The 15,101-nt window shown below is 54.4% G+C and overlaps 1 protein-coding gene across 1 annotated transcript; it reads right to left on the minus strand.

Annotated features, from left to right (window-relative positions):
* Nucleotides 1-2,367: 2,367 nt before the first annotated feature.
* Nucleotides 2,368-10,619, minus strand: RGL2 (ral guanine nucleotide dissociation stimulator like 2). Its single transcript, XM_049764681.1, has 17 exons — nucleotides 10,385-10,619; nucleotides 9,135-9,218; nucleotides 8,743-8,921; nucleotides 8,583-8,633; nucleotides 8,193-8,490; nucleotides 7,689-7,940; nucleotides 7,501-7,604; nucleotides 7,187-7,271; nucleotides 7,042-7,110; nucleotides 6,791-6,865; nucleotides 4,888-4,920; nucleotides 4,660-4,781; nucleotides 4,482-4,577; nucleotides 4,276-4,387; nucleotides 3,895-4,185; nucleotides 3,166-3,280; nucleotides 2,368-3,041 (listed from the first exon to the last, which is right to left on the minus strand). Exons 1-17 carry the CDS (start codon nucleotides 10,562-10,564, stop codon nucleotides 2,830-2,832), a joined length of 2,358 nt encoding a protein of 785 aa, XP_049620638.1. The 5' UTR covers nucleotides 10,565-10,619; the 3' UTR covers nucleotides 2,368-2,829.
* Nucleotides 10,620-15,101: the final 4,482 nt, after the last annotated feature.

The following is a 15,101-nucleotide window of genomic DNA, read 5'->3' on the forward strand; positions in this document are numbered from 1 at the left end:
AATCTCTGTAGTGGAAAAATCCCTAGTTCTTGAAATTAAAAGATCTGGGGGCTAGAGATTATATAGGAGCTAAGGCACTTTCTTTTTTGTTTTCGGTATTTTGGGCCACACCTAGTGCCGATCAGGGGTTACTCCTGGCTCTGTGCTCAGAAATCGCTCCTGGCAGGCACAGGGGACAATATGGGATACCAGGATTCGAACCGGTCCTGGGTCAGCCACTTGTAAGACAAACACCCTACCACTGTAAGGCACTTTCTTTGCATGTGGCTGACCCTATTTTGAGTTCCCAGTATAACATAAAGCTTAGCAGCCAGGAGAGCCAGATATGACTCAAAAACCAACAATTAAAGGGCCAGATAAATAGTATGGGTGTAAAACATTAGCCTTAAGGACCAGAGTGATAGTACAGCATGTACGTCATTTGTCTTGCATAAGGTCAACTCCAGTCCAATCGCAGCATCCCAATATAGTTCCTCAAGCCCCACCAAGAGTAATTCCTTGAGTGCAGAGCTAGGATTAATTCTGGAGCACTGCCAAGTGTGGCTTGAAAACAACAACAAAAACAGGGCATTTAAGGGATGGAGCACGAGTAGTCCACATGCAATCAAAAATTTTTTTGCCTTAACAAATGTGGTGATTGGGGCCAGAGCAGTAAGGCATCTGCCTTGTGCACACTAGCCTAGGACAGATCACGGTTCAATCCCCAGCATCTCATATGGTCCCCCAAGCCAGGAGTGGGCCCTGAGTGTCACTGAGTTGTGGCCGAAAAACAAAAAAAAAGTGTGATTTAGATTTGATTCCCAGCACTTTATATGGTTCCCTGATCACAGAACCTGGAGTAAGCTATGACATAAAAACCTGGAATGTCTAACCTAGTTCCTGCTGGGATATATCTTTTATTGCTCCCTTGTCTTGGGTGACATATCCCTCAAGAAACCATGAAAACATTTAGAACAATTGCTGGGCATGTCAGATACAAACATAATTCTACCCTGAAATCCCAGGTAAAAGTGATGCTGCTTCTAGCTGGAGATAGTACAGCATGTTGGGCACTTGCCTTGCATGTAGCCATTCTGGGTTCAATCATTAGCATCCCATAAAGTCAGCAGTCCTTCCAGGAGTAATCCATGAGCACAGTGCCAAGAGAAACCCCTGAGCACTGCTAAATGTTCTCAGCAAAAGAACATGTGAAAAAAGTGGTAATGTTTCTTGCTGTAGTTGTTTGTCTTCCAAATAGCCCTGGCATCTTGACTTCTTCGTAGCCTAATTCCTGTCTTGTGTTTGAATAATATAAACAGATCTAAAATCCAATACAGCCTTTTGCAATGTTCTAAGTCCACCAGTTGTCTACTAAATTACTTTCACTTCTTTATTCTAAAATTGTTTCTTGCAAACTTGGAACCCAGGACTTCAAATAGCTGGTATTTAATATGTGTTTATGGCACCAAAGGAGAAGGAGACCAGGGTGAAGAGGATAAGGGAGGAATCAAACATTCTGAGATCCCAACATCCAGCATTCCATTCTTCATGGGACTAGAAAACACATTTTTTTTTTTTTGGCTTTTTGGGCCACACCCAGTGGCGCTCAGGGGTTACTCCTGGGTATGTGCTCAGAAATCATTCCTGGCTTGGAGGACTCTATGGGACATCGGTGGATCAAACCATTGTCCATCCTAGGTTAGCGAGTGCAAGGCAGATGCCCAACCTCTTGCACCACCTCTCTGGCTCCTAGAAAACATTTTTGTTTGTTTGCTTTTGGTCTACACATCAGGTTATATCCTTGGTTCTGAGGTCAGGGATAACTCCTGGGAAGCTTGCTGGACCATAAGAGAAATCAGGAGTTGAACCTGAATCAGCCATGTGTAAAGCATCTGCCCTACACACTGTATAATAACTCTGGCTCTACAAAACATTCTTTTTGTTTGTTTGTTTGTTTTTGGTTTTTGGTTTTTGAGCCACACCCGGTAACGCTCAGGGGTTACTCCTGGCTATGTGCTCAGAAGTTGCTCCTGGCTTGGGGGACCATATGGGACACCGGGGGATCGAACCGAGGTCCGTCCAAGGCTAGCGCAGGCAAGGCAGGCACCTTACCTTTAGCGCCACCGCCCGGCTCCTGTTTGTTTGTTTTTGGATGATACCTGGCAGTGTTCAGAGGTTACTCCTGGCTCTATGTTCATAAATCGCTCCTGGTAGGCTCGGAGAATTCGAACCACTGTCCCTCTACATGCAAGGGAAACACCTTACCTCCACGCTATCTCTCCAGCCCCTACAAAACATCCCTGTTCCTTAGTATCTGCCTTTAGCCAATTCCCCTTTACTTCCCCTAACTAGCTCTTTCGTGCATACTGCAAGGATAGGGAAGTCGCCTCAGGTAGTGTTTTGGTTTATTCTCTTAGTGTTGTCACAGTGACAGGAACTTCCAGAATAAAAAAAGAAACTTCTGCTGGAACTATCTTATTGCCGCCTCCTCTCCCCAGGACTCAGAGCCTCCAGGCTTTTCTTCTCCCTGTCTTTGTAGGTCGTTCTTTGGCTCTTGGCAGGCTAAAAAGTGGCCAGAACCAGAAACGAACCTTTTTCCAGCACTAGTGAAGAGCTGCATTCATGACAAGTGGGAAGCTACACACAGCTCTCCAAGTTGGTTATCCAGAGTCCCAGTTCCCATAGGGCTGGATCTCTCAGCTGTCTGGAAAACCAGCGGCACTTCACTGCCCTGGAGTGGCTGGCCACTAGTCTGGATGTTTTTCAGTGTGACAGACGGCCACCATTAAAAATGGCTACCCATATCAAATAAGGCCACCATGGGTTCTGTGGGCCAACAGGGCTTCCTCCTCAGAACAGTGCACGGGCGATCTTCCTCCCTGTGGCCTTGATCCTGGGGAAGGAACCGCTACCTCCCTCACTCGGGGGGGTTCCTGAGGCAGAATGGCCACTAGCGGAGCCCGGTGTAGCTGTTGAGGCCCTTCGCCGCTGCCGCAAGACAAAGTCGTGTGACACTCCATCCATAGCGTAGAAGACGTTAGCCGAGGGTGGGATGGTCAGCTCTGTCGGGTCAGAGAAGGGATATCGAGCACAAACACCAAACAGTAACTTTCCCCACAATCCACCAGAGGTGGAAATGTGGAGGCATTCCCACTATTGGGGCCCCCTTCCCTCATGATCTCTGACCTCGTTCTCCTGGCAGCAGCTGCACTAGCTCATACTCTGAAGCCACTGCAGAATCACGATTGTTTTTCTTAAGGACACGACTGATGACACTTGGAGCCTTGTCCTGGCTAGTCACCTGGCAAAGCAGGAGATTAAGAGAGCAATAAGTTGGCCACCATGACCTCTGCTTCTTGTTCCTTTTTCCTTCCTTTGTCTTTTTTTGAGTTTCTTGGCCATACCAGGTAGTACTCAGCTTACTCCTGGCTCTGTGCTCACAGATCATTCCTGGTGCGGCTTGAGAGACCATATATCGAACCATATATTGGGGCATGGGGGACATATGGGATGATAAGAAACCTAGATCATCTGGGCAAGCACCTTCCCCCACTCTACTATCACTCAGGCCCCACACACCTCTCTAAATTTCTTTTTAATAAAAGCTATTTTGCTTCACTTGAAAAAGAAACTTGCGGGGCTGGAGCAATAGCATGGAGGTAAGGCGTTTGCCTTGCATGCAGAAGGACAGTGGTTCAAATTCTGGCATCCCATATGGTCCCCTGTGCCTGCCAGGGGCGACTTCTGAGTGTAGAGCCAGGAGTAACCACTGAGCGCTGCCGGGTGTGATCCAAAAAAAGAAAACGAAAAAGAAACTTGGCTGCTGGTTCAAATTAGAATTCTCCTCCCTGGCCGTTCACACAGAAAACAGCAGCTCTAACCCCCAGACCTCTCCCTCCCCCCTGAGCTCCTCACCAGGATGCTTTTGTAGATGCTGCCGTCCTCCCCCAGCTCCATCTGGACCCGGATGATACGACAGTCAGAGGCCCCCGGTCCTGAAGCCCCAGACCCGGACCCAGGCCCCCGGGAAGCCCCCTCTGTGCCCCCACTGAGTGGAGAGCCACAGGAGGCAGAACGTCGGTGACCCCGAGGAGGCCTGGGGGAGGCAGCTGGTGGGGAGAGGTGGCTGGGATCAGCAGTGCTGCGTGGGGAGGGCGAAGTTTCCAGAGCAGAATCCAGAGACGACACTGAAGGCCACTTCATGTGCTGGGGACACAGGAAGGAAGGGGGCGTTGAAGGCGGAGGAGTAGCGGGGCCGGCAGTGTCGTTGCCATCAAAGCTGAGGTCTTGGCTTACCTGGGCCAGCCGTGTCAGCAGAGGAGCTGGGGTTCCAGGTCCCTCCTCTCCCCCGCCACTGGGCTTGTCCCAAGAGACAAGAGGGCTGAGGCCCCCCACAGAGCCCAGAACCCTAGAGAGGGAAGAAGGTGAGAGGTTCATGGGCAAAAGGAGACGCTTCCAAGAAGGCAACCCTCTTCCTGCTGGCTGCCAACTTGCTCACTCACTCTGTCCACTGAGAGACGACCAGAGCTGGCCGGAGCACCCGAGGGGCCGGAGGGTCACTGGTACCCGACAGCTCCACTTCACAGGACACACGATGGCTAGGGAATGGGGCCAGGGTAACGGTCAGGACCCAGTACCCCAACATCACCCCCTTCCCCTGTATGTGCTTCACCCCCTCACCTCTGCGCCTCTGTCAGAGGCCGGAGCCCCCGCAGCCAGCGCTGGATATCAGGGTCAGGTCGGAGGTCATAGCCACGACACTCGTTCTGGAGCCGCCGCAGCTCCGAAAGGACAGTAAACTCCTAGGGAGGTGCCCTCAAATTGTAGGAGGCAAAACCCAGGGAACCTAGCCATTCCCCACCTGGGCCACAGCAAGGGAGGCCTGCTTTAAACCCCTTAATCCCTCACCTTTCTCCGTTTGTCAAAATTGATGTATCCGTTCTGCAAGAACAAAAGGGGGGGTGACGTGAGAACCCACCCTGCCGGAGCTCCCCCCACATCCCCACTCAGCTCAGACTCTCCTGCAGCCTCTCCCACCCTGTGCTCCCCCCCATCCTGTCATGTCCAGCTGGCCCAAAGCCCTCAATAGCGCCTTTCTTTTATTTCATTTTATTTTGGGGCCATACCCAGCAGTTCTCAGAGCTTACTCCTAGCTCTGCACTCAGTGATCACGCCACATAGTGTTTGGGGGACAATATGGAGGCCAGGAGGCCAGGGATCGAACCTGGGTTGGCCGTATATAAGGCAAACACTCTACCCGATGTGCTACTGCTCTGGCTCTGTAACTTTATTTTTATTATTATTATTTTATTTTTTGGTTTTTGGGTCACACCCGGCAGTGTTCAGGGGTTCCTTCTGGCTCTATGCTCAGAAATCGCTCCTGGCAGGCTCGGGGGGACCATATGGGATGCCGGGATTCAAACCAGCGTCCTTCTGCATGCAAAACAAATGCCCTACCTCCATGCTATTTCTCTGGCCCTCCCTGCAACTTTATTTTTATTTATTTTTATTTATTTATTTTTTTATTTTTTTGTGGCCCGTACAGCAACTTTATTTTTATCAGCTGTTGGGTTTTGGGGTTTTTGTTGTTGTTGTTGTTGTTGTTGTTGTTGTTACTTTTTGGTTTGGGGCCATACCCGGCAACACTCAGGAGCTACTCCTGACAGTCTTGGGGGACCATGTGAGATGCTGGGGATTGACCCAGGTTGGCCATGTACCCTATACCTGCTGTGCAATCACTCTGACCCCTTATCAGTTAATGTTTGTTTTCTGAGCCATGGTACCAGGCAGTGCTCAGGGGTCACTTCTGGCAGGGCTTGGAGTCCCAGAAGTCATAACTCAGGTCAGCCGCAGGCAAAGCAAACGCCCTACCAGCTTTATTATCACCCAGCCCATATTTGATCAGTTTTAATATTTTCACATTATGTACCATGATTCACAATGCCACTAATGATAGCATTCCATGCATATAACACCCCAACAGCACACCCTCCGCCAGGTTGTCCCCCTTCAATCCACCCAACGTCCCACACACACCACATACACTCAAACACCTCACACATAACCCTCTTTTTTATTTGTTTTTTGGGTCACACCCAGTAGCTCTCAGGGGTCACTCCTGGCCCTACACTCAGAAATCACCCCCAGCAGGCTTGGAAAACCACATGGGATGCCAGGATTCGAACCAGCGTCCCTCTGCATGCAAGGCAAACGCCCTACCACAGTGCTATCTCTCCGGCCCATACACACACACCTCTGTGCTCATAAGGTGAGCACAAGGACAAAACCTGGCCCTTGGGTTACCAAACTGACACTACCAACCACGGGTCGGGGAATAAAGAACTGCCCTTGAAGCAACATGACCACATCTCTGGGGCCAGAGAGTACAGGGGTGAGAACTTGCTTTGCATAGAGCAGACACTGGTTCGATCCCCAGCACCTCATGTGGTCCCAAAAACCACAGAGGTCACTCCTGAGTAGAGTCCCAAAGAACCTCTGAGCACTGTAAGCAGTGTCTTTCCAATGAAAACGTTAGGGCTCGGATAGGACAAAGATTTGCTCAAGGTCTCAATATTTACTTAACACACACTAGAGGGCCTAAGCACTCACCAAAGATACAAATACTGAACCCTCCAAATAGCAGACGGATGGAGATGGGCTTCCCAGGATGGGACACGAGGGCACAGAGACATTAAGCAACTTGTATGCAGGGCACAATACATATACAGACACAGACAGAAATACACGGACACACACATGCACACACACACACACACACACACACACACACACACACACACACACGACTCACCTCCAACTCATCCTTGGAAGCTGCATCCAGCATTACCAGGTCTTTCAAGAAAGTGCCAAGGTAGGGAACCACACCCTGTGGTCAGAGGTTGGGGTGACATGCCCCCATCAATGATCTGGGGTCCCCCATCCCTCCACACATCTCATCCCACTGCCTCAGCAGACATTAATAACTCTCCTCATCCTGCCATACCCCCACTGGGCCCCCACCCACACCAACCCCATCCAAACCCCTGAACTCCAGCCACTCACCCCACCCCTGAAGCCAGATCTCGGGGTCTTCTTGGAAGTGGTGTCCAGAGCGGGCTGCAACTTAGCCTCCTGGTGGGGAGAGACAGAGCAGATGTGGAGGAGGCCGGGCAGCAGGGATGCTGGGACCTGAGGAGCAGGGTCTTACCTGCAAGAGCAGCTCTCGGCTCTGGGAATAATTATCTTCCTCAGAGAAAATCTGGCAGAGGCTAGAGAAGACTCGGAGGCTGTCCCTGGAGCACAAAAGGCAATAGCTTGAAAGATAGACTTAGATTCTTTGTTGGTTTTTTTTTTGGAATTATTCCTGGTGGACACAGAGAACCATATAGGAGGCCAGGGATCAAACTCGGGTTGGCTGCATGCAAGACAAACACCCTGTCTGCTGTATTATGGCTCTAGCTCCTAGAATAGGGCTGATTTACACCTCTTTTCCAGACCTTCCCCACTTCCCATCCTTCTCACCTGGCTGCTTCTCCCCAGGCTGCCCGAAGCCTGTGGATGGGGCTGGACTGCAGGGCAGACACGACAGCGTAAACAGATGAAAAGTTTCGGAGTAGACGGCACTCCTGCAGGGTCACACAGGGATGCCATGACTGTGGGACTCGTCTCCACACCACGGCCCCCAACCGGCCCACTCCTCTCCCTCTCACCTCAGCCACTCGGATCCACTTCTCCAGGAGCCGGGCCCTCTGGGGGGGACGGAGGGGCCTCACGGTCACCTCCCCGGGCCCCTCTCCTGTTGAGGTAGCGCCCAGGACGGAGCTGACCACTGCCCCTGCCACCTTGTTAAACTGTGTGACAGTGGCGCGGACAGATGGGCAGAGATGGGCATGGCCTGGCCGATCGCGGTGACCCCAGAGGGCCCCCAGGCACTGAGAAGGGACCAGGTTGAGAAAGAGTTCCTGCAGAGCAGAAAGCAGGGGTTACAGGTCAGAGTTAGGAGTGATGAGGTTTCCGCTATCAGGGTGTGAGGATCTCAGGTGGCCAAGGAACCAGAGGGGCACAGGGTGTCAAAGGTCACGCCCCAAGGGGAAAGGGAATGGAGGAGACTGGGAGCTGGATCAGGAAGGGGGTGGAAGCAAGGAGAGGAATGGGAGTCAAGGAGAGGTTAGTAAGGGAGAAGGGGCCGGGAAGGTCAGAGGTCAGGGTCTCACCGCATCGAGCAGGGTCAGCTGTTCGGCCAAGTGGTCAGCGAGGAACACCAGGACATCCGTGGGGTCAGCAGGGGAATCGCCGGGGAGGGCCAGGGGCTTAGGAAGGTCGGGGGTCTGGGGGTCCACCCGGGACCGAAGGTTTCGGATGAGGTCAGCGCTGTCCCCCCCAACACCCTCCCCAGCTGCATACCCTGTCCGGAGCAAGAAGCTCTCAAGCCGGTCAAGTTGACCCTTGACCTCAGAGCCAAAATCCTCAGGGTGAGAGGCCAGCCAGGTAGACAGTACAGAGATGGCCACCCTGGGGGAAGGGAAGGGGCCAGGTGAGGTGAGAGGCCGAGGTGCAGCTGGGGTGAGGCGGAGCAAAGGGGCTACAGAAGGCGAAGCACTCACCCTTTAGTTCTCTCTAGTTCTTCAGCAGAACGAGACTCAAGGCCTTCCAGCCTAGGGTGGGAGAGAGCCTATCTGTGCGCTTTCTCCCCGTCCCCCTAGGGCCGCTGGAGCCTTCGGGGTCTGGTCACCTCCCTGACCCGCCATCCCTCCTGACCCTGACCTGTCAACCACAAGTCCTAGCAGGGCAGACGTGGAGACGAAGGCTAGGTGGGTGGCCAGGAAGGCTGAGGTGAAGGTCGCATCGGCCCCTGCGGTCCGGGCATCCAGCAGGTGTCTGACCAGGGCCTTCAGCGTGCCAGCGCGGAGTCTTCGGGAGGAACGTGGGGGAGGCGTGGGGGCCTGGGGGGGGGTGCAGAAGGCCAGTCGCAGTCCCTGTCTTCAACTCAGGGGACAACCTGAGTTGTCCTAGACTAGGATCCAGGCTCCTGGTCCTAAGATGCCACACCCCAGAGGTAGGTCTCCAGCCCTCCAACCTGGCACTCGGTCAGGCAGCCAGGGGTTTACACGCTGCCTGGTAGGGCCAGAGGTGAAAAGCCAAAGTTATGATCTCACCGAGGGTGCGAGTGACCGGTACTGGCGGCTGGTGACAGTGAAGGTGGCTTCATCTTCCTCTTCATCCCAGACAGACACCGGGACCTGGAGGAGCAAGGGAGTGGCCAAGTCCCACCCCAGAGCGAGGAACCTGTCCTCCACCCAGCCCCAGCCCCTGCAGCGGGCCTTGGGGGGCCCTCACCTGTGAGGGCACCGGATAGTACCAGCGAGTACGAGGGGTGGGGGGAGCTGGAGACCCCAGGTCTCCCCCACTGGGGCCCAGACAGCCCCAGCGCCCCCCAAGTCGCCTCAGGGCCCGGTGGAGTCGAGGGGGTTGCAGTGGGGGTGAAGCGGGAACGCTGTCCCCTAGATCCTGGAGGCTACCGCAGCCCCTTCCCCCCAGAGCTGAGCCCCCAACACCGCAGAGAAAGGAGGTGCTCCGGGTACGAGAGAGAAGCAGGAGAGAGAAAGGGAGAGCGAAGCCGAAACCTCAGCTCACCCAAAGCCACATGCTCCGCCTCCCGCACAGGAACCGGCCAAGCCCAAAGAGGTAGCCCTTCCCCGTCAGTCACCTCCCCGAGAGCCCCCAAGGCCCAGCCCGAAGACCACCCCCTGCGAGTGGCCGCTCGGATCCCCGCGCGCAGGAAAGAAAAGGGGAAGTGGGGATAAAGTGGGGGATCGCCTCCAAGAATCACGTGGCCCCAGGCCCTCCCCCAACGGATCCCGAAAAACCAGCCCTGCCAGTCACCCAGCTCCTCACCCAGCCCGTGGACCTGGGGTGTCCAGGACCTCGGGGGCCCCAAAGCCAACTTCGGGGGCCCTCCTGGGAGGCCCCGACACCTGCTCCGGGCCAGCAGCACCGTGTGAGTGTCTTAGGCCGCGGGGTGCCCACCACCCACCCAACCCGGGCTCGGCCTGAGCGAGTCCTGCTTGCTTCTTGCTGGCCACGGCCAGGCCGCGAGTTGGGGGAAGGGGGGGGCCTCACCAGGTCGCAGGTTCGATCCCCAACCCCGGAGTGTGTGCGCTCAGAAACCGTTACCCGGGAGACAAACCCCTCCCTGCCAAACAAAAAAACACCCAGGGAGCCGGGGCCCTGGCACTGTGTTTTGGGGGTGCGTTTGGGGCGCACGGGGCCGGGCTTGTGTACCCCCCAGGGGATCCCAAAAAAAGCAAGATCTGGTCAGGGATATAGATTCCGTCCCCCAAAGGGAAAGGGGGACAGTGTCCAGCGCGCATCTCCTCCACCGCACTGCCCCCTCGGCCGGGCTCACCTCGTCTTCCTCCTCCTCCTCCTCGTCCTCGTCCTCCTGCTGGCCCCCGCCCTGGCCCCCGCCCGGGCCTCGGGGCTCCCCGCCCTCCTCTTCGGGGTCCCGGCTTCGGAAGCTGCTCAGCACCACCGCGCCGGGGGGACTCGCGTCCCAGAGCAGCCGCAGGGGCCGCCGCGGGAGCATGGCCTGGGTGGGCGCGGGGTCAGCGGGCCCGGCCCATGGAGGGGCGCCTGCGGAGGGGCGCGGGGGTCAGGAGGACGGGCCGGGGGGGGGTGTCCGGGGTTGGGGTGCACGGGGAGGCCCCACCCGCGGGGGTCACGGGGTGCACGCGCTCTGACCTGCTTAGGAGGAGGGAATCCCGGGCCGGCCGCGTTTCGGTTCCTTTCGGTCGGTCTCCGGCTCCCCCCTCCCGCGATCGAGTCCCCTCCCAGGCTCCCCGCACCCCCACGCCGGGCCCCCCCACTCCGGGCGGGCTCTTTCCGCCCTTTCCGCTCCCCCCACGTCCGCCCGCCCGGGAGCCGAAGCCAAAAGGGGAAGGAAGTGAGTGCAAGGACAGTCGGACCCGGGGCGCGCGCTGGACTGCCTGCCCGCCGGCAGGGGACCCCGACGCCCCCAAAAAACGAAACCCCCCACGCAGTACTCGGAGACCCCCCCCAAGCCACGTCGCCCCGCACCGAGGGAGGGAGGGAGGCAGGACTCGAACTCGTGGCGGGGCCGCCCTGGGCTGCTCCAGGACGGGAGGATGGGATCGCCCCGGTCCCCCCCACTGTCACCCCCGGGGCGCACTGGATGGACGGTAGCCCCGCCGTGGGGGTCATCGCCGCCCCGCAACCCGGCCGCGGTCCACGCCGCGTTTTCCGGGGCGCCCTTGGGGGAGGCGGGCGGGGCAGGAAACCAGCACATCCGGTCCCAGGCTGGGTTCTGGGGGGGTTCCGGCCCAACTTGGGGTGCTCCTCCAAGGCGGGCTTGGACGGTGGAGGGCGTCGGGCAGGCCCAAGGGGGGGTCTCTAGGGAGATTTGGGGGTCACCTAGAGGTCGGGGAATCTGGAAGGAACCCAGGGTGAAAAAGGAGACACCCCCAGAAAGTTGGGGGACAGTTTTATTCCCACATTTATTAGACCCGCTATGCCCCTGGGCCTCAAACCGAGCCCAGCCGTGTTGACATCTAAGCAAATTCTTTTTTTTGGTTTTGGGGCCACCCCCGGTTACTCCTGGCTCTGTGCTCAGATCGATCCTGGCTTTGGGGACCTTCTGGGACGCCGGGGATGGAACCCAGGTCCTTCCCGGGTCAGACGCGTGCAAGGCAACCGCGCTACCGCTTGCACCACTGCTCCAGGCCCTAAACGAATTCTCATTCTCGTTTCCTCCGCATCTGAAAAGATGACAGTCACGCTGCTCGCCCTCCAGTGGTCGACAGGCCAGCTGCGGGCTCGTGGGGTTGGTGGGGGGTGGGCAGGACCCCACAGCCTGGAAGACGAGACTGGCATGTGCCGGTGATTCCCATGCCACCGCCGTGGCGGATTGCACAAGAGGCACACGTGGCCTTCGGAGGGGACAGGAGGTGGCCCCGCTGCCCCAGGAGGGTGGGAGGGTGACTGGGAACCAGATGGAGAAGGCCCTGACATCCAGGGCCAGAGGCTTTTGTTTCCTGGGAGGAAATGAGTAGCTGTGGGGGTGCAAGGCCTCACAAGAAGGGGGGCTGCAGGATACAGGCTGGCTGCAGAAGTTTGTGCCAAAGGCAAAGATTAATTTAGCCTCTGCCATGCCTATTTTTCATATGTGGCTTCTGACCTTAAGATGCCTGTATCGGGCCCGGAGAGATAGCACAGCGCCTTGCAAGCAGCTGATCCAGGACCAAAGATGGTTGGTTCGAATCTCCGTGTCCCATATGGTCCCCCGTGCCTGCCAGAAGCTATTTCTGAGCAGACAGCCAGGAGTAACCCCTGAGCACCGCCGGGTGTGGCCCAAAAAACAAAACAAAACAAAACAAAAAGATCCCTGTATCAGGGCATTTGGGTTAGGACTATTTTCATTGCAATATTAAGAAGTCACACTTTGGGGCCGGGTAGGTGGCGCTGGAGGTAAGGTGTCTGCCTTGCAAGCGCTAGCCAAGGAAGGACCGCGGTTCGATCCCCCGGCGTCCCATATGGTCCCCCCAAGCCAGGGGCGATTTCTGAGCGCATAGCCAGGAGTAACCCCTGAGCGTCAAATGGGTGTGGCCCAAAAACAAAAAAAAAAAAAAAAAAAAAAAAAAAAAAAAAAAAAAAAAAGAAGTCACACTTCACTTTCTTTGTGTTTGTTTCTGTTTTGGGGCCACACCTAGCGATGCTCCTGATTCTGGGCTCAAGAGATAGCATGGAGGTAAGGCGTTTGCCTTTCATGCAGGAGGTCATCGGTTCGAATCCCGGCGCCCCATATGGTCCCCCGTGCCTGCCAGGAGCAATTTCTAAGCCTGGAGCCAGGAATAACCCCTGAGCACTGCCGGGTGTGACCCAAAAACCACAAAAAAAAAAAAAAAAAAAGAATTATTCCTGGGGCCTGGAGAGATAGCACAGCGGCGTTTGCCTTGCAAGCAGCCGATCCAGGACCTAAGGTGGTTGGTTCGAATCCCGGTGTCCCATATGGTCCCCCGTGCCTGCCAGGAGCTATTTCTGAGCAGACAGCCAGGAGTAACCTCTGAGCACCGCCGGGTGTGGCCCAAAAAACCAAAAAAAAAAAAGAATTATTCCTGGCAGTTCATGGGATGCTGGGATCAAATGCAGGTTGGCCACATGCAAGGCCAATCCCTACCTGCTGTTCTCTATTTCTGGCCCCCTACCCCTTTTCATGTTCATGCACATGGATTGACATTACTCTCAGAACACGCACCCTGCATATTGTTCTCAGTTTCAAATTCTAATACAATAAGTAATTATAAGCTATGGAAGCAAAACATCTTTGAAAATCCTTTATAATTTTTAGGACTCCAAGGATCACATTTTTGAGTACCACTGCCCAAGAGCTCTACAATGAATGAGAAAATTTCTGTTCTTCATGAAAGAATCTCAGGCCAGGGAGGGAAACTCAACAATGGTGAGGCCCTAATCAACTCGACTCACAAAGTACATTAACACATAAACACACACACACTCAAAGCCCAGAACCATACATACTACAGCAGGTAGGGCACTTGCCTTGCAAGTGGCCAACTCAGGTTCAATCCACAGCATCTTATTGGTCCCCAGCAGGAATAACCCCTGAGCATTGCTGGGTGTGGCTCAAAAAACAAAACACACACACACACACACACACACACACACTTTACAGTTACTAAAAGCTAGTATAGCTGGTAGGGGTTTGTCTTACAGAAGGCCAACTCAGGTTTGATCCCCAATGTCCCATATCGTCCCCTGATCAGTGTCAGGTGTAACTTCTAAGTGCAGAGCTAGAAGTAACCACTGAGCATTGCCAGGTATTGTCCCAAACCAACAAATGAAAAATCAGCTACTCGGTGGCGAGAGACTCAAGGGAAGAGCAGAAGCAAATGATGGTGCACTGTTTGGGGGACATTTTTGAGTAGCTCAGGCCAGAGATCCAGTTGGCTTTCGCAGAATGGTGGCCTTCACTTTGCTTTCTCCATCTGAAAGGAAAGTAAGATGGTGAGGAATTTGCCACTGAGAAAGCACAGTGAGTCTTACAATCGTTTCAAAAATAAATGAACCAACATAGACAACGGGAGACAGAAAATTGGAACTAATATTTTCTGTTTCCTGCCTGGCCAACTGTGCTTCTGCTCTGGCACCTTCCAAAGGACACTCACTATCTCCTATCACCCCCCCAACAGGACCTCACAATTTCACTGTCTAAAAGGGACCCACCTGTATCTATTGAACATTTGAAATGTGGATAGTTTGGTTTGTTATTTGGAAGGGAGGGTTTGGGGTTTTTTCTTAGCATGGGGGGCTATACTGGACAGTACTCAGATAATTCCTGGCTCTACACACAGGAAATCACTCCTGGACTTGGGACCAACCATATGGAACGTAGGGGATCTAACTTGGGTCAACCACATGCAAGGCAAATGCCCTACCCACTCAATTATTCTTTCCAGCCCCATGAAAAGGGTGGTTGAGCTTTTGAACCACACCAGGGCTTCCTCTTGGCTCTGTGCTCAAGGACAATTGCTAGTGGTGCTGGGGACCATAAGGGGTGTTAGGGACTGAATTGGGTCAGCCACATGCATATTCTATATCTTGGGCCCTGAAGTGTATAGCTAGTCTTAATTATGATGTACTGACAGTTTAAAATAAACATCTGGAAGGCTGAAGTGGTAGCACAGTGGTAGAGCATTTGCCTTGCAGGTGGCTGACCCAGGATGCACATGGGTTCAATCTCTGGCATCCCATATGGTCTCCCAAGCCAGGAGCGATTTCTGAGCAGAAAGCCAGAAGTAACCCCTGAGCGCTGCCGGATGTGGCTCCAAAACAAAACAAAACAAACAAAAATAAATACCTATATTTGAAAACAGGCTGGAGTGAGAAAGACCCATTTCTTAAACTGATAGTAAATTGAAATATTTTGGATATCCTTGATAAAAATCCTTGATATATTTTTACAATACATGTTATTTTTTTTTTTTTTTTTTTGGTTTTTGGGCCACACCCGGTAACGCTCAGGGGTTACTCCTGGCTATGCGCTCAGAAGTTGCTCCTGGCTTGGGGGACCATATGGGACGCCGGGG

Source organism: Suncus etruscus, chromosome 18 (genome assembly GCF_024139225.1).
Source record: "Suncus etruscus isolate mSunEtr1 chromosome 18, mSunEtr1.pri.cur, whole genome shotgun sequence".
Classification (NCBI taxonomy): Eukaryota; Metazoa; Chordata; class Mammalia; order Eulipotyphla; family Soricidae; genus Suncus; species Suncus etruscus.

Bases quoted from the DNA above. Each gene is read 5' to 3' on its own strand.
- RGL2 (XM_049764681.1), bottom strand. From the start codon at position 10,564: ATGCTCCCGCGGCGGCCCCTGCGGCTGCTCTGGGACGCGAGTCCCCCC. The intron at 6,866-7,041 runs GTGAGTGGCTGG...CTCTGACCACAG, and splicing joins GATCTGGCTTCAGGGGTGGG to GGTGTGGTTCCCTACCTTGG. The intron at 4,578-4,659 runs GTGAGGGGGTGA...CCCATTCCCTAG, and splicing joins CCTCTGACAGAGGCGCAGAG to CCATCGTGTGTCCTGTGAAG.